Consider the following 18,400-nt stretch of genomic DNA (forward strand, 5'->3'; position numbering starts at 1 on the left):
ACTTTGCCGCGCCTACTCCTTTCAACACATTCTTTATTTGCTTTTTCTCTTAACTGTACGCTCAAGCGCAGTTCTGTTCTCTTTCAATTATCATTTGTTTGAATGCTGTTTTTAGATAAATGCTACAATGATTTTGCCGTTGTGTGCTTGCTATCAACTTGATGCAATGTTGTTGTGTTGGCATTTTATTAGTTTTGCAAGTTTAACACTATTTATCAAAGGGTACTTTACAAAAAGTTTATTAACTAATTTCTAAAATGTTTTAATATTTACAGTTTTATTTATTTTTTGTTAATTTTAGTTTGCAGTAACAGTTATTTTATTTGATTTTAGTTTGTGCATTTTAAAACCATATATCTAACTTTTTACTTTAATTATACAGACTAGTTTTATGTTAATAACAGTCTATTAAGTCATTTTGCTTAAAGTTTTAAAACCAGCCTTTAATAAAAACTTAAAAGTTAAATCTGTTTAGAAGTAAGGGTATAGAGAGGAGTTTGACCACTTTCTTTTGCAATAACAAACATTATTGTTAAAGGTTAAAGTACTAACTAGTATCTTTTTTATAGAGTGTTAAAGTTCGTATAAAGGGGGTCAAAGTATTTTTAAAACTAGCATTATATTTTTCATGAAAGCGTCAAGTATAAACTATAAAGTGTTATTATAGGAAGTATATTTATTACTTATAAAAGTCAAATTTTTAAATTTTATTCCAGAACTATTAATTTGCCTTCATAGTTATTTGAAAATGAAAGTTTTTTTCCAGATAGGCGTCTTATTTTGTTCTCAGGAAATGCAACTCGATAATTTTTTAGGACTTATAATAATTAAACTTATTTAAAAAATAAGCTATTGTTACGAAAAAAAAGTGTTATCTGTAAATTGTTCTATGAAGAAATAGGCTGAAACTTTTGCTTGGTTTATTGTGATTCATTCTTTATTATTTTATTAAGGTTATTTAAAAATAGAAAATTAGAGGAAGTATATATATTTTTATCATTTAACTTATTTTCTTCCCGTTATGTTGCTTATTTATAAAAGACTTATTAAGCACTTTTACATTGATCTTTTAGCCTTGAAAATCATTGTAAGTTGAAAATATCTAAAAAAAAACTTGTAGCTTAGTGAACAAATTGCAAAGTTGGCCAAGTTGACCTTACCCATTATGACTAACACACCATAGATAAACACAGGTGGTATTATGCTTAGGTTAGTTTTTTGTATTAACTTATTGTCAGCTGGTTATTGTCATTTTTATTGAAAAATATAAAATTAATAACAAATTGCCATGTCCTTTTATTTTTGTACAAAAAAAAAGAATTTATCTTGGTTAAGAATTTCCATATATAAAACAAATCATAGTTTTATGACTGCATAAAAATAATCTAATCATTTTTAAATTAAAATAATTTATAACAAAATGAGTTTTAAATTAAATTGAAAAATAGAATAAAAAGTACTTATAAGTTAGTAGTATAAAGGTATTAACAAATAATTTTTAAACTTTTCCAATGTATATTTTTGATAAAGCACCCAATAATTTTTTTAATAAAGCTATTTATTGCAAAACAAATCATCTGATAGGTATAACTAAAAACTATAAAATGATTTTGATAAACTTCACTATACTCTTAAATATTCAATTTTTTTATAAGCTATAACAATAAGCTATATTTATACATAACATTTTTTTAGTTTTTTGTATCAAGTTAAAAAAAAAACTTGTTCACTTATTTTACAGCTTTATATTTTTATTAACAGTTTAGAATACAATATAAACTTTATTTACAGCCGTAGAATAGTAATTTGATAAAAGTTCTCAAAATAGAAGATAATATCTATAGAAGAGGTTAGTATTAACTAAAATGTTTTTGTAGTAAATGTTTTGGTCATAAAAGTTTTATTAAATAAGTTATCTTTTTTGAAATAAACCAAAAGTTCTATTATTTACTTTATTGGCTATTTGATAAAAATAAAAAATATTCAAATACAGTTTTACATAAAAAACTACTATCTTGATTGATATACACCTAATTTTTTATCTTTAATAGTACCATTTTGTTGCTTAAATTTATCATGTGTTTTGAATGATTTTTGTAGAAAATTTAATATGATTAACATTCTCAGATGGACCAAAAATTGACAAACTTAACTCAGCATAAAAATCTTTCTCCAAACAAGTCCATGTTACAGCAGCCACAAACTCAGCTCACAACAACAAGTGCTTATGGGCAGCTAGACTACAACAGCATAAACTTGCTAGCTGATGTAGCCAAGCAGCAATCAAATGCCACCATGAACTCAGGACCAATTTTGATGAACCATCTGCAACAAAACCCCCGTCAACATCAACAAATCAGCTCAATGCTAAAATATCCACAAAACATTAACCAGAGCCTACCAAGCGGATCAAGTGGCCAGCAAATATTTGTTTCAAATAACTTAAACTCGTACTCTATTTTGCCACAAACTTCTTCTGCTGGTTAGATTATTAGAATTTGGAATGATACTTTGCATAATAAGTGTTTAATAAGTTTTATGCCTTTTTATGAATTTTACTGTAAATCTTATAAAGCATTATTTTAAAGACAAGGAATAAATCTGGTCATAAATTTAGCTTTTCAAAAAATTAACTTCAGTTTCTAAAAAAACGCAGGAAGTGTAGTATGAGCTGTTTTATTAAGTAAAAAAACAGTTTTTTAAAGTAAAAATAACTGTTTTTTAAAGTCAATCCTAACAAAACATTTACTAAGTAGTTACTTTCTTCTTATTGCATGAATTACCCTTGCTAACCCACATTTAGAGCCTAGAATAGACTCTATAAAATCTAAATATATTTTTTGTAAAAAAAAAGGTATAAGTCTGTTGTTTATTTTCCTTTTTAAGAGTTTATTTGATTAGTTTTAAAACATCCAAAGAAGTTTTATTACCAAAGACTTGAAAGCATTCATTAAATATAAAAGGTATTTTTTCAATTATTTTAAAAACTATTTTTCATTATACTAAAAAGTAACAAATTAGTGTTAGTTTAAAAAAGTTAAGTTTTTTAATTAATTATATGCTGAACATTTATTGTTTAGTTTAAGAATTTTTAAAATTAGTAACCACTTTATAAGAATTACACTATCTTGAACATTGTTAAATTTGTTCATTATAGTATTTTTTATACTAGTAAAAGCTATAAAAAAAAACCTTGAGGTTTCAAAACCACTCATTAGTTCTTACCTTTATATTACGTATTCATTAAATTAACCAACACATTGTATTCTATTCTATTCACCTTATAACATTATAAATTACCTTTACTATGAAAGCATACAAAAAAAAAGTTTTGATTAATTATATTTATTATTAACGTTGTATATATACAAACAGCTCAAAATAATGAACTGGAACTGAGTTCACTTGAAAATTCTCCAACGAAACCACACCACGAAAAACAAAATTCTAACTACACTAATCAGCTTATAAGTGCCATAGGTTAGTTTGGTGTACGAACAGATTTAAAATATAAAACAGATTAAGATTGAATTGATGTTGAAGAAAGTAACCTATAAATAATGTTATAACTATTTTTAAATTAAATTGCATTTCATTCAAACTTCATACACTTTACAAATTAGTACAACATACTCTTAAAGTTTAAAGCCCAATAACTACGTTAGTTTTATTTTCTATTAATACCCTTATTTATACGAAAGTAGCTTATAAAAAAGAAAAAGTTACACTGGTTTGAAAAAAATCCTTAAGTGGCCTACACTCAATTTGTGCTACCAAAAGTACTTGGTGTACGTTAAAGTTTATTGATGTTTTGATGAAACGTTCAGGTCGCGTGATGCCCGACAGTAAGGAGCACGCCAGCCCCCAGCCCCCGCCGTACCCCTACACCACTGTTGATTACCAGCAACCGTCCCCTCAACAGCAACAAGCTGCCATCAACTACTCCATCAGCGCTCAGCAGCAAACCGGGTGAGCTGGACGGTTGTTTTTATTCGGATTTTTTTTTTAATAATAATAACAGTGTTGCCACAAAGTCAGGACAGGAAGCGTCACGAAAAAATGGGGCTTTTCGAAAAAATCAGGAAATTTTATGTAAACATGATCTTAATAAGAAAGTTTTTCATCACCAAAAACTAAGTTTTGCTAATATTGCTTTCTAAAAAGTTTTTATTTTCTGTTCATATTTTTTTCAGGGTTTAATCGAATTTTTAGAATAAGTTGAAATCTTTAAAGTCTTTGGTAATGTGTTTTTGAATCAGTTTTATTAAGGATTTGATTGGAAAAATTCAAGAATTTTTTTTGAGCTTTCTATGTGGCAACCCTGTAATACTGTCTTGTATGAAATGTAGAGTTTATTACACCATTAAAGAGCAAATCATGTCTACATATTTTGTTATTACATACATTTGTTTGATGATTTTTATTTGTTTAAAGTAACAGGGTTGCCAAAAAACCTGGAATCCTGGAATTTCGAACAAAAATCACTAAAATACTTGGAATTATAAATTATTTTTATATGTAAAGTAACAAAATTTTGATTAGGTACGACAAATCTGTTATAAAGATTTTTTTTGATTTATTGAAAAATTTTTTCATAGAAAAAAAAATTAAACTAGCTTTACAGTTTCTTTTAAATGTTGTTATATTATTTAAAACACTTATATAAACTTCAGTTTAATTTTATGCAAAAAATGGACGAAAAAACTTGTTTTTTTTTAAACCTGGAAGAAATTTACAAAAAACCTTTGGCAACCCTGAAATAGGTTGTGTATATTTGGTTTATATAATGTTTAACACAATAAATGCAAAGTAGTAAATGTTTTAATTGTTTTATTGATACTTCAAAAATTGCAGTTTACTTTAATACAAAAAAAGTTTTGTGATTACTCAAACAAAGTTATTCAAACGACCTTGATAAAATCTTTAAGTAATTGTTTTGTTTGTTAATTTGACTTGAACAAAGTTCATAAATAAGAAGAAACATTACAGAGCGTTGGACCTTGTGAGCTATGATCAAACAAACATGCAACATCAAAATTATCAACAAAAACAAATGAACAACAACAATAACGAGGTACGTTTTTTTGCTTTGAAGTTGTAAAAATACTTTTGCACTACAATAATGTAAAAACTGGTAAAACATTTTTACTTTTATTGGTCTTTTGTTGCTTGTTTATTTTTTAACTATGTTAAATGAGTCCTTTAGTTAGAATAAAAAATAAAATAGCTCTTGATAAAATGATGTATGTATTAGTCTTAATAAAAATACTTTGCACTATACTTGTTTTACTATTAAAAAAATATAATTTAAATCTCATTATTTATTTTTTTAGTTCTTGTTTATCTTCTTGATGTATAAATGTGTCAACAGTAGTAAAACTGAAGCTTTAGTTTTTCTATTTTTACATGAATTGAAAATAGTATTAGTTGACACAGTAGTAACGTATTTTACAAAAATCAATAAATAAAACCGTTTATAACTGGAAATTTATTTTATCCGCCCAAACGATTTATAAAATATAAAACTGCACATGTTTGTATTGAATTTAAAGAACATTTACTCACAAAATTTGATTTGAGTATTATCAAAAGCTTAAAATGCAGTATAGTTTTATATCAATTAACATACATCAAAACAGCTTCTTAGAAAAAACCTAGCTAATATAACTTAAGACAATTATTTTGAACGAATGTAAATGTAAGAAAAGAGACAATAAGGGTAAGACTATACTTTTAATAAAGTAACTTAAGTTGTTTAATTTTAAGATGACAATTTTTATAAACTATAGCCAAGGTCGTACTTTAAAATCTTGCTTTCAGTTTCTTAAGTTCAATTGATTTATCTATTAGTTTTCGTGTTCGGTTTTTCTTTAACTTTGATTAAAAATGAATAAAGAACGTAAAAAAGTATAATTTTTTTTGTCAAGTTTAGCAAAAAAAAAAGGAGGAAAAGAGTTTTTAGTAAATCGATCATCTAGTGTTTGCATACTTAATTGAACTATGCACTAAAATAGATTAAGTACCTAATAGTTTATTCTTACATTTATAAATAAAAATAGTTAATACTTCTTTAAAAACTTTAACAAAAACAGTAAAAGCTACCATTAGAAAATAATAAAGCAACAAAAAAAAAAGATATTATAACAAATGTTATTTAATTATACATACGACTTATTTTTAGTATTTTAAACTGTTTTTGATATTTTAATTCACAATAAGTATATATTTTTCAACTTCTCCTAAGTATGTTTTAAATTGTGTTTTTTGTAGTTATATTAAAAATAACAGTAATATTTTGATAAAAAAGTCTAAAAATTGTTTATTAATGATATACATTAATTTTAATGCCTAAAAAGCTGCCATTAATGTTATAAACCTACTAACGCAATGTATAATCGATCACTTGAATTTATTTTTATACTTATTGTTTATATATAATTCACTCAAATCTTTTATTCTTTTTTAAAGTTTTGTCTTAAGAAATTGAATTAATGTAAAGTATACAAAGCAAGTAATAATTATTCAGAAGGAGTATTACTAAAACTTTAAATAAAACAACTATTTTTAATCTACCTAATAATTTATAACTACAATTCAGAGTTACCAGAAAGTTTTTTATTTGTTTGTTTTTAAATTTCCTCCTTGTTTATTTTCGTGAAAAACAGAACTTTTATTAGAAAAAAACGCTTGATGAATGAACAGCTACAATTAGTTAAATTTAGTTCCCGGCAACGACAATTCTAACCATAACACATCTGCGTTTTCTCTTTCTAATTTTTGACATCACCTATTACACAGTACGAAGCGAGCATGTCGGGCGGCATAAAGGGCAACATAGACGACCTGATAAGCGCGTCCATCAACAACCACCAGATGAACCAGCAGCAGCAGCAGTACGCCCAGGACCGACCCCCGCCGCCCCAACACACGCACCAGAACTCGCTGGTGGCCCTCTACGAAGCCGCTAGTTGGTTAGAAAAATTTACCAGTCGTATGTTTGCAACGTCAGTAGTGACGTGGATTTAAAAATAAGAATGTTCGATTGAGAACTATAAAGTTGTTTAAGTAATTTTGTTTTAGGCACCACGAGAACATAATGATAAATATGTTTGCAAAAAGTTACATTTTTAACTGCTTTTCAGAAATATCTCCTTGACTTATGTTTAAACATTATAGATATGATAATTGAAATTTATTTCTTATCTTTTTTAAATTATAAGTAATAATTCGAACTCATTTATAAAATTTTCTTATTATATAAAATAATTTAAATTTGGTTATTTATTTGAAAAGGAAAGTCAAAACAAAATGAATATTTTTTTGTTTAAGTTTTAATAGTGAATAAACAAAGTTGTTTGAATAACATATTTAATAAAAAAAATGTTTTCTAGTTCATTTTTTCTTTAACAGCATTGAAAATGTTCCTGTAAGCAAGCCATCAAACGACGAAGGACTGTTTAAACTGTTGGTTTAAACTTTGATTAGTATCACTAGATGTGTATTTAAATAAAAGTATTAACAACTAACAATCTGTTCGTTTTTAAATTTATGTTTTAAAAGCTCTAAGATAAATATCATAACTAGCTCTTACGTACACATAAATGTACACCTTTCAGAAATTAACAAAAAAACTTATAATATTCAATCAAAAACAAGAAGTTTAAACTTCGAATAGAAACAAGCTAAACAGTGCAAACAGTAACTTTTATGTAAACGTTAATGAAACGAAAACAACTTTCAGGGCCGAGAACGCCGCCAACAAGCAGTCCGCCGACGGGTCCCAGGGGTTGCAGGAGCTGAAGATCAACGAGGAGGAGCTGCCCACCACGCCCCAGCAGTCCGACAAAATTTCCCCCACCGTGCACATGTCCTCCTCGCACAACCCCTTCATCAGCTCGGTGTCCTCCACCTCGCCCCAGAAGCGCGAGCTGGTCCCCTCCTCCGTCAGCTGGCACCCGACCGCCGTCGACCGGCCCTCCTCCCAACTGTCCCACGAGTTCAAGTTTCACGGGGAGGAGCGGGACCAGATGATGGAGGAGGCGACGAAGGCGGTCGAGCCCGGCAAGGTGCTGCCCGACCGCATGATGGGCGGCACTCCCACCGGCGGCCACGGCTTCTTCCCCTCCGCGCCCAGCAGCCTGGGCCGGAGGAGGCACAAGAGCGAGGGCACGCACCTGAGGCAGAACCGGCAGAGCTACTTCGACGAGGAGCTGAACGTGGGCGAGGGGTGCCCGGTGGTGGGCAGCAACCTGGACCCCAACGACGAGGCCGAGCTCGGCTTCCAGGCCGCCTCGCCGCCCGCCGCGCTGAACAGCGACATGGCGCAGCTGACGTCCGACATGCAGCTGCAGACCGACAGCGTTTTCTCCTCGCCCGCGCCCAACGACCACATGCACTTCCAGCCCATCCAGCAACCCGAGGAGCGCGCGCAGCAGCAGAACGTGCCCCAGAACCTGAGCGTGCAGCAGGCGAGCAGCATCAACCCCCAGCAAGTCGCCAAGCCGGTCAGCCAGCCTCAGACCAGCGAGAACCGGCTGATGAAGCCGCCCGCGCAGCCCTGCTTCAACAGGATGCGGCTGGACAACCTGAACAGGCGGCAGCGGAGGCACAGCGCGGACAACCGCCTCTTCAATGCGAACAACGTCCGGGGAGGGCAGCACGTGCCGCCCAAGCACCAGGTGCTCATGTTCAACAGCAGCAAGAATTTCAGGAGCAAGGAGGACGGGAGGAAGGCGAGGGGGAGCAGGCCGCCCCCCCTGCACATCCCCTCGTCGGTGAGCAACCTGTCGTCCGGTGGCAGCAGGATGTACAGCAGCAACCTGCACCAGAGGATCAGGAAGTTGGTTTTTGATATTTTTAAGGTATTTTTGTTGCCACTTTTGAAATTAGTACAAAAGTTAAACTGAAATTTTTTTCTGCAACTAAGTTTTACTCAAGGCAAATAGTGAAGACTATAAGCTAGGCTACCTTTTCCAAAAATGATTACTATGAGATTTAATGATTAGATCAACAATTTTGAGATGTTTCGCGCCATCAATAATGAACAATTAATTTCACCACACCACCAGTGGCGTCGCGTGGTATTTTTTTTAGGTGGTGCAGAATTAAAAAAAAATCCCCTTCTTTAAAACTCTTTTTTTATCTTAAATAAAGAACTTTTTCTACAACAATTACATTAAATTGCTAATGTAACTTGGGAAATTTTGATTAAAAATAAAATATTTATTTAAAAAAAAAAAAAATTATTTAAGAAAATAACTTTTTACAGATTTTAAAAATTCAAGATATTTTTTTAGATATAGCTGGTCAAAGTCAAAGGCAATAAAAGGTTCCTTATGGGAGGCACAAACTAAAACAGCGCTTAAAAAAATGGTTTACCCCCCCCCCCTTTTATGCCCTTAAAATCTACTTTAGAATTATTTGACTGAAATTATTTTATAAAGTTTTAGTTTAACTACAACTCATCTTTTATCAATATAAAAAATTCATATTAACTTTTGAGATATGGTAACTCACAGTCAGAGGTACAAAGGAATCCTTATTAGTATAATATAAACTCAAACAAGAAATAAATCAAATCACTAAAATCATATCTTTTTTTTTATAAGTTGGCCTCAAAATCTTTAGATGTTTCTTTTATAAAAAAAACAAATTGCTGAAATAGATATTTGAAACACTAAGAAAAAAAAAGTTATAACAAAAGTTTTTTTTGTATATATAAAAATATATATTGATACTTAAAAATTTAAAATTTCTCGTCAACAAAAGTAAACAAATTTTATAAAACTTAGGATGAAAAAGTTTGATAAAAATTGCTTTAAGAATGATGGAGAATATAAGTTTTCAGTAAAATTGTATTCTTTTGCTGTTTTGATTTGCTCCTTATATAATAAATCATTGTACTCTCTGGCTTTGACCGGTTGTAACTAAAAGTTTAATTGGAAATTTCAAGTTTATTAAAGAGTAACTATTAGCTTTTTGAAAAAGTTAAAATAAGAACAACATGTAAAAAAGTGCCTATAAACCTTCCCCCCCCCCCTTACCCCTCACTATTTTGCACTTATTTTTTTACAAACATTAAGATTTTTATTAATTTTTTTTCTAATTTTAATGTTGTTTAAAGTTCAATAGTTTAAAAGGGTATCTTTTCTTTATTTAATTTTAATATGTTTTTCATTTTGATGATAGTATTTTTCTCAGGAGCTCAATTTTTTTAAGTTTAGTTGGTGAGGCTGTTGAACTTTTAAAGAATTTTAAAGATAATTTATAAATAAGTAACCCTTATAGCAGTAAAAAATTGGTAAGTTAGTTTTCATGTGGCCATAGGGGTAAAACACTTATTTTTTAATTTTAGATAAGCTTGTTATTTTCAGAGTAAAAAACTAAAACTGCTTTAGTCAGCCTGAGTATTTTTATAATTTGGTCTGTTTTAATTTATCTTGGGTCATCTTGAGTTTTTAACATCTCTAAGTTATCCTGATTATGAGGCAAGGCAACCATGTTTCAACAATTTTATCTAAAACTTTTGCTTTGTTTATGAAAAAATTAAACCAAAAGTCATATAAAGTAGACTAAATTTTCCTAAAATGTTAAACTACTCTAAGTAATCAAAGTTTCTAAGTTAAGGCTATTTACTTTATTTAAATATATGACTGTTTCAATAATACTAGTTTTCATTTAATATAAGTCTAAATTATTTTTCTAGTGAACTAGAAGTTAATAATAAACTTCTTATTTTTTTTTCAGAACTTAAACTTTACATTTAAATATAATTTAATTAAATATTTTATTAATTTTATGATAACAATAATCAATTATAATTAAGTTTATGTATGCAGATTAAAATAAAAAATCAAATTTCTTAGACTTTAGTGATTTAAGGTTCTTATCTTTTTTTTTTCAAAATATTTAATTTATGACAAGTTTTGTTCTTTTATTGTCCAGTTTTAATAGAAGTGATCTGTTAAATTTAAAAAACCATGTGGGTATATAAACTCAAGTTTAATCCTTTGCAGTAGCTTAGCTTTGTTTTTATTTTATGTTTACAATAGCTTGTAGATGACACTTAAGCATGTCCTGTTTTAGGGAATTTTCAAATTAGTTTACTTACCGCAAGATATTGATTTTGCGGTAATTCTTGAAGAAATTTTGCTTTTTTGAGTTCATTTGCGGCAGTCAGCTAAGAGTTTGCGGCAGTGAAGTGGGCAAAATGGTCGTTTTCAAAATTGGAGTTTTAAAAGAGATTTCGTTCTAAAAAATAACGAAAACGCTACAGATACTTACAAAATTTTTTCTTACAAAATTTCAAGGTGGTGCAGTTGCGGCAGTGCAACACCCCACGCGACGCCCCTGCACACCACCATCAACAACCGCATCCGAGACAATCTATGACCTTGCGGTTTCTCGCGACTTTGCCTGCCTGATGAGCCCTATTAAGGACGAAACCGGTCGTAGGTTGTCTCGAATGCGGTTGTTGATGGTGGTGTGGTGAAGTTAACTATTTATAACTAGTGGCGCGAAACATCTCAACTTTGTTGATGTTGACTGAAATAAATACTGTTTAAAACTCATTAGACTAGCGAAGACTGTAGTCTCACAATAAACTGTCAATGTCAAATACGTTGGGCTGTGAACTAATTGGCTGCGTCAATTTTTTCGGATTTTACCCAAAAACGGTCGCTTCAGTGCATATGCAGACCGTGAAGACCACTGAACTAGAGTATAGTTAAAAATTACTAAAATTGTTTTGTCCACAAATGAAGTTTGAAACAATTTTATGGCTAAAAAAGGAATTTATTCAAAATATAAGTGTAAAATAAAGTTTATGTAGTTATCAAACAAAATTTAAATTATTCCTGTCACTTTAAAAAATAAAAACAAGTCAATGTTAAAGATTTTTTAAATTAAGTTCTATACAAAATAAATATAATTAAAATAAACATTTTTGATAATTTTTAAAACATTTTCTTGTTTGATCTTAAAGTAGCATTTAGAAACAAATAAACGAATTTTGACTGAAAAGAAAGCACTAAATATAAATATTTAAAAAATTTTAAACCATTACCAAGGTATACTGGTCTGGGCAAATATAAATTGCGTTCAAAAACAAATCAAATCACTGACTATGTTTTAATAAAATTAAAAGATAACAAACTAAATAACTTAAAGTAAATATACTGAACAGTAAACTAAAAAACAAAAGATATTTAAAGCTATATTCTTAGCATTTGTATCATAGTTTTAATTAGAAAATATTTAATAATACTATTTTTAACTTAATTCAATTCCACTTTAGTTTTTTAAATACTTAAACATGTTATTCGACACAGACTAAAAAGATTAATTAACAAATATATGACTGTTTTCAAAAAACTTGATTATGCTTTTTTAGTATTTTGTTAATATATTAGTAACTGTAACTTAAACTTGTGTCGTACTATTATTGTGAGTTTATAGACCATAATCTTGTAAAGTTTGTTATAACTATTATTCCTGCTAAATAGATGCTGCGTGAAAATATAAGACCTGTCCCATTAAAGTATGTTAAGCTATAAGAGTTATATTACAATTAAATCTTTTAAAATTAACTAATAATTATCAAAAACGAGATATATTGTTAATGACATTTTAAATAGTTTGTAAAAATATGTGATAAAAATTTTTATAAAAAAAACAGTTTTTTAAATTTTAAACTAGCAAGGAAAAAATTTAAGCAAAGTTATTATAAGAACATCCATTTAAGTTTCATTAGTTTTTGATGAAAAATAGCTAGAAGCTGTGTAGATAATTAAGAATAAAAATTTTAGCTTTATAAATGCTTATTTATAAGAAAAAAGTTTGTCAAAGTATAAGTACAATCATTGCTATACAATTTTGTACAATTAAAAAAATAGTCTAAACTGTTACAGGCTATTTTATAAAAAAGATTATAAATAAATTTTTTTTTTCTTTCCTAGGTAAAACTTATTAATTAAAACTACTAATTTGCTTTTTATGCTTAAAATCATATCAGTTTAAAGTATGTTGTACCCGCAGTTCTTGTTTTTCAACCTTTTTCCGTGCGTTTAATTATATCATGCTTTATATAACATATAGAGCTTTCATTTACGTATTTAATTAGCGATTTTATCTAAAAATTTAACAAATAATTGGTGTCAAAACTGTATGAAAATAACCGCGCATGCGAATTTAATTGATTTAATTAGTTTTAAAGTTTATTAAGTTTTCAATTTGATCTTAATCTTAAGTAAAACTAATATGAACAATATTATATTAAACATTATTAACGTGTGTTATAAACCTAGTCATGCATAAAAGGTAGATAATATTCAGTAGATTACTTGTGTTTAAAGGTTTGTGAGCATAATTGTTTGAAGGTGTTAACCATATTATTTTTTAAAAGTATTCTAAATATTTTGTAAAGTATTGATAAGTATAGAAAAAGTTTTATACTTTTTAATTAGTTATGTTGTAATGTTTTAAACTTTAGTAAAACAAAACTGATAGTTTTTATGTTATTTTGTAGATAATTTAAGTTTTTTGTTAAAAATAACTTGTCAGATTTGTTGTTGTAAAAAATTTATTATATAATATAGTTGTTTGAAATGGACTGTGATTAACCTCTTGCCACAAAGTCAGGAAAGTATGGGTGTTTTCGAAAAAAACTCAGAAAATTTGATATAAACTTTTGCTCTTAATAAGAAAATTTATCATCACTAAAAACTGCATTTTGCATATTTTATTTTCTGAAAAGGTGTGCTTCTGCAATTCATCCTTTTTTAGGGTCTAATTGAATTTTTGGCATAAATTAAAGTATTTCAAGTATTTAGTTATGTATTTTTTAGTGATGTACCGGACCCACAATTTCGGGTCCGGCCGGACCCGGATCCGGACTTTTTTTTCAAATCAGAATCCGGCCGGAACCGGACCCGGACTTTTTTTTCAAATTAGAATCCGGCTGGAACCGGATCCGGACTTTTTTTTCAAATTAGAATCCGGCCGGAACCGGATCCGGACTTTTTTTTCAAATTAGAGTCCGGCCGGATCCGGATATCAGACAAAAATGGCAATATCCGGCCGGACCCGGATAGTGAGTACAGTACATCATTAGTATAAACTAGCCTAAGTCACAATGAGGTTTTTAAAAACTAAAAAAAAATAACTTTAATAATAAGTAGAACAGCTAGCCACAAGGTTTACAAATTTAGGTGTTATTTACAATTAAAAATCTGAAATCAAGTTCATGAACAAAATACACTAGAAAATTACAAAATATTGAAAACTCGATCAGCTCAAACTCATTCAAAATCTAAAAGAAAACTAGCCTGAGTTTTTACAAAAAACTAAACTAGCTTGAGGCAGGCAGTCCAAGATTTTCTAAAATTCCCAAAAATTTTCAAACCAGCAGGGTTGCCACTGTTTAAGTCAATAAAACTAACTAGAGTGAGTATAAACAAGCCTGAGTCAGAATAAGGTTTTTAAAATTACTTTAATCTAATAATCAGATAACAGCTAGCAAAGGTTGACAATTTGGTAGTAAAGTTGTGGACTGATTGTGGTAGACTTAACTTTTTAGTAGTACCCATCATAATTAAATCCTACCGTATATAATTAATATCTAACAAATAGTAAATTCAAACTGAGACTACTTTCTATAATCAGACACGACAGTTTTGAGTGATGAATCTTTTACATAAAAAACAACAAGAAATACAAGCATATACAAAATTATTAATTACTTTGGTAACACTTTAAAAACTGGAAACTATTTAAATCTATTTCAAAAGACTTAAAACAATATACTAAAAATTAAATAAAACTTTTAGTAAACAAGAAACTGTAAAATTTTTCATAAACTATTAAACTATAAACCTGGCTTAAATATTTAAACAATTAAACACCAGTTGAAATATTCACTTTTAAAACAAAACACTACTTACAATAAGCATTCACAAAAAGTTCAAGATATTTTGTTGCTACAAGCTGCTCACCAAACTAACTAACTGCTTACATATAAACTGCCTGTCATATTCTGATGTTTTGTTGCATCAGTATTTAGTTTAAAACATTTCGTCATATGATTCTCATTGGCTCGTACATTCAACCGTATTAACTCTAAATATTCTCTGAGCTCAACTTTAAACAAGAAATAATGCAAGTATTCATTCCAAAGTTTTCAATTTTACAACATTTGTAAAGAGTTGCATTTCTAAAATGTTTATTTTATAGTTTAAATGTAAACAAGTGTAAATTAGTCACGTGTACAAAATGAGCCAATCGGGGTAGGTGTTTAATTTTAAGTGACGAAAATGACTCTTATTAATTAACACAGGGTTTGTTAATAAAAAAATATTTTTCAATATGCTCTTTTTTACTAACTAGATCCGGGTCCGGCCGGATCTCTGTTAGGATCCGGCCGGACCCGGATCCGGACTTTTTTTTCAAATTAGAATCCGGCCGGAACCGGACCCGGACTTTTTTTTCAAATTAGAATCCGGCCGGAACCGGATCCGGACTTTTTTTTCAAATTAGAGTCCGGCCGGATCCGGATATCAGACAAAAATGGCAATATCCGGCCGGACCCGGACCCGGATAGTGAGTCCGGTACATCACTAGTATTTTTGAATCTGTTTTAATTAAGAATTGGATTATAAAAAGTCAGAAAATTTTGTTTCGGTTCGATTTTTGGTAACCCTGGTTTAGTAAAACAATAATTTAAACAAATTTTTAGTATTTATATGTAATATGATTTCCAACTAAAACTCCTATATCGCGTACTTAATTTTTTTTACCATTATAAAATTAAATATCTTTTAAGGAAGATTCTAAATTATGGTTATTATTATTATTATATATTATGGGGTTAATTCAATGAAATTTCTTATGATTGCTGTATAAAATTATTAGTTTGGTTTTTCAATATTGGGTTTTAACGATTAAGCAAAGCTTAGCAAAGCGATTAAATGAGCCAGTGTGAGAATAGCTTTATAGACTATTGGTAAAAGTATACTGAGAAAATCGCTGTTACAGCACTGCTTGATTTTAGAAAGTTACAAGATAAAAGAGACAAAAAAAGTTTTCTTAGAAGAAATTTGATAAGTAGTTATTGGACAGAAGATAAAATGAATTAAAGTTATTATTAAAAAGTAGCTGAGTCTGTCACATTTTGTAACTAATCTAATTTCTGTCTTTTCCTATAATTATTATAACGTTTTATATTTAGATGCGTCGTTCATATAAACATGTATTTGAAAATAACAGTGCTTTTAAATTGCTCTAGCAAATACAACAAAAACAATTCAATAAGTCAATAAAAGGCCAATAGTTTTACTACCTAACTTGAAAATTTTGAATAGAATTTAACTACAATGAAATACAAAATAGTCACAAAACAGCCTGTTTTAGAAATTAGTATAAGTTTAACTTTTCAAAATTTTTAGGTTTAACAAACCAGTCAAGTTAAGCATACCGATTCCTAAATGAAAAAAACGTGTTTTAGAACTTATAATTTGCATTATAAATGTAATCTTGCATTACTTAGCCATAAAAGTAGCATAAGCGTTTCAAATGACTGTAATTTATTTATAACATCTAAAGTACATAATAATTTAAAAACTCAATTAAAGCATTAGAGAGATCACTATAAAAGTTTTTATAAGTTAAAGTGGTAAAACTAATGATTTTTTGTCTTTACTTTAAGTTTGCAACGAAAAGTTGTTATCTACAATCCGTAAGTTAATTCCAAAAACTCTTAAAAATCTCTTGGCTTTTTAAAGCCCGTTAATTCTGTTAAAAGTTATGTTTGCTATCAAGTTAAGTTTAATGCTTTCAGGATATGACTTAAGAATGTTATTTCCGATTGCTGTTGTACTTGACAAAAATTTTAAATATCTGTTAAAACAAAGTTTTTAGTCAAGTAAAAATATGTTAACATTGATATACTTTAGAACTGTTTTTGGATTTTAAAATCGTGACATGTGATGTATAAATAATATATATTTAATAAAAAAATGTTATACTAAGAAAAGCAATTAAAACTAAACAGTAAGTTTTATTTTTACACCAAACTTTTATTAAAAAAGCAAATAAAAAAATCAAGCTTTGAAATAGGTCTGGTTGTCTCTTTATCATGTTTCTAAATGCACTAAAGTACTCTTTCCCTTATAAAAATGAAGTTAATAGGTGGCTACTTTTTTTTAAATTGTATTACTATTGATTAAAACGCAAACAAACAATCTCTCACCTACCACTTTGTAACTATTAGTTTTAGCTTAAAAGCAAAAACTATTTTTATACTTTTTAGCCAAACTTTAAAAGAAAAGTTAAGAAGCCATATCTCAAGAATTAATATATACTTGAAATAATTAAAGGTTGTAGATCTAATTAATAAAATTGTTAAAGTAAACAAAATGCAAAAACTGTTTATTAAAAAATAATTAAAAAAAAAAAAGTTTCTTTATTTAAAACTTATGTTAACCATGTCTCAAAAAATATTCAAAGTTTGCAAAAAAAAAAAAGCGTTTGTAATTAATAAGGTTACAACCGTTTTTTTCTAATATTTTTTTGCATTTTGAGATATGACCTCTTAAATATTTTTTTAAAAGAATTTGACTAGTTTTGCGCCCCAACTGTTCAGAGCTTTTTATTTTTACAGTGATAAACCAATTTTCTCAAAAATATAAATTAAACTAATATCAAATTATAACAACTTTAAAGTTTATTCATAATCTATTTTAAAATAGTCTTAATTGCTTTTGTGGTAACCTTGTTTTATTTTCAGGCCATCAGGGGACAGCGTGATGAGCATCGAGCCGCCCCCCTACACCCCTCCCCCCATGATAAGCCCCAACAGGCCCGGCAAGGGACTTTTCTGTCAGACGCCGGGAACCCCCTACAAGCAGAAAATGCTTCGCCAACGTTAGTGATTGTTGCACCAGTTTAAACTTGGTTGAACATAGATCATCTGTTTAATATTCGTATAAAAACAGTAGTTTTATTATTTCCGAAATATTGCGATATTTATCTCAAATTTTTATATAAAAAACTTTGTCTTTTTTTTTGATGTTTAGACAGTTTTTTTTAGTTATTTGCTTATAGTAAATTTTGGCTGTAAGCTGAGAATTGTAATAATTTTTTTTAGTTTAGTAAGAGGTATTAAGCAATCAAGAAAAAAAAGTTTTACAGTTATTAAATATTCGCTAACGAATATAAGTTTGAATTCGTTTTTAGTGTAACATGTTAGCATGGTTTACTAGTATTATGTTTATTATTACTCATTAAAAGATAGTGAATGTTATTTCAGCGATAAAGACAGAGTTTCAAAGATTTTTAACGTTCATAACACAGTTTGACTTCTCTACAGATAGAAAAGGTTTGCAAATTTGTTAGTCAGTTCTTATAG

General features: G+C 29.0%; 1 protein-coding gene across 4 annotated transcripts in view; it reads left to right on the forward strand.

Moving 5' to 3' along the window:
* The first annotated feature begins 1,793 nt into the window (after positions 1-1,793).
* LOC145840340 (uncharacterized) overlaps positions 1,794-18,400 on the forward strand; it is a 31,516-nt gene continuing 14,909 nt past the window's right edge. For 3 of the 4 annotated variants that reach the window (XM_082947569.1, XM_082947570.1, XM_082947571.1), the window contains exons 1-9: positions 1,794-1,849; positions 2,128-2,482; positions 3,376-3,480; positions 3,828-3,969; positions 4,990-5,074; positions 6,799-6,971; positions 7,411-7,464; positions 7,742-8,839; positions 17,780-17,916. In XM_082947569.1, coding sequence (XP_082803695.1) covers positions 2,128-2,482; positions 3,376-3,480; positions 3,828-3,969; positions 4,990-5,074; positions 6,799-6,971; positions 7,411-7,464; positions 7,742-8,839; positions 17,780-17,916 — 2,149 coding nt within the window. In that variant the 5' untranslated portion in view covers positions 1,794-1,849. The remainder of the gene's footprint in view (positions 1,850-2,127; positions 2,483-3,375; positions 3,481-3,827; positions 3,970-4,989; positions 5,075-6,798; positions 6,972-7,410; positions 7,465-7,741; positions 8,840-17,779; positions 17,917-18,400) is intronic. The other variant, XM_082947572.1, reaches the window with a different exon arrangement.

Source organism: Thalia democratica, chromosome 7 (assembly GCF_965202585.1).
Source record: "Thalia democratica chromosome 7, ktThaDemo2.hap1.1, whole genome shotgun sequence".
NCBI classification, from domain to species: Eukaryota; Metazoa; Chordata; class Thaliacea; order Salpida; family Salpidae; genus Thalia; species Thalia democratica.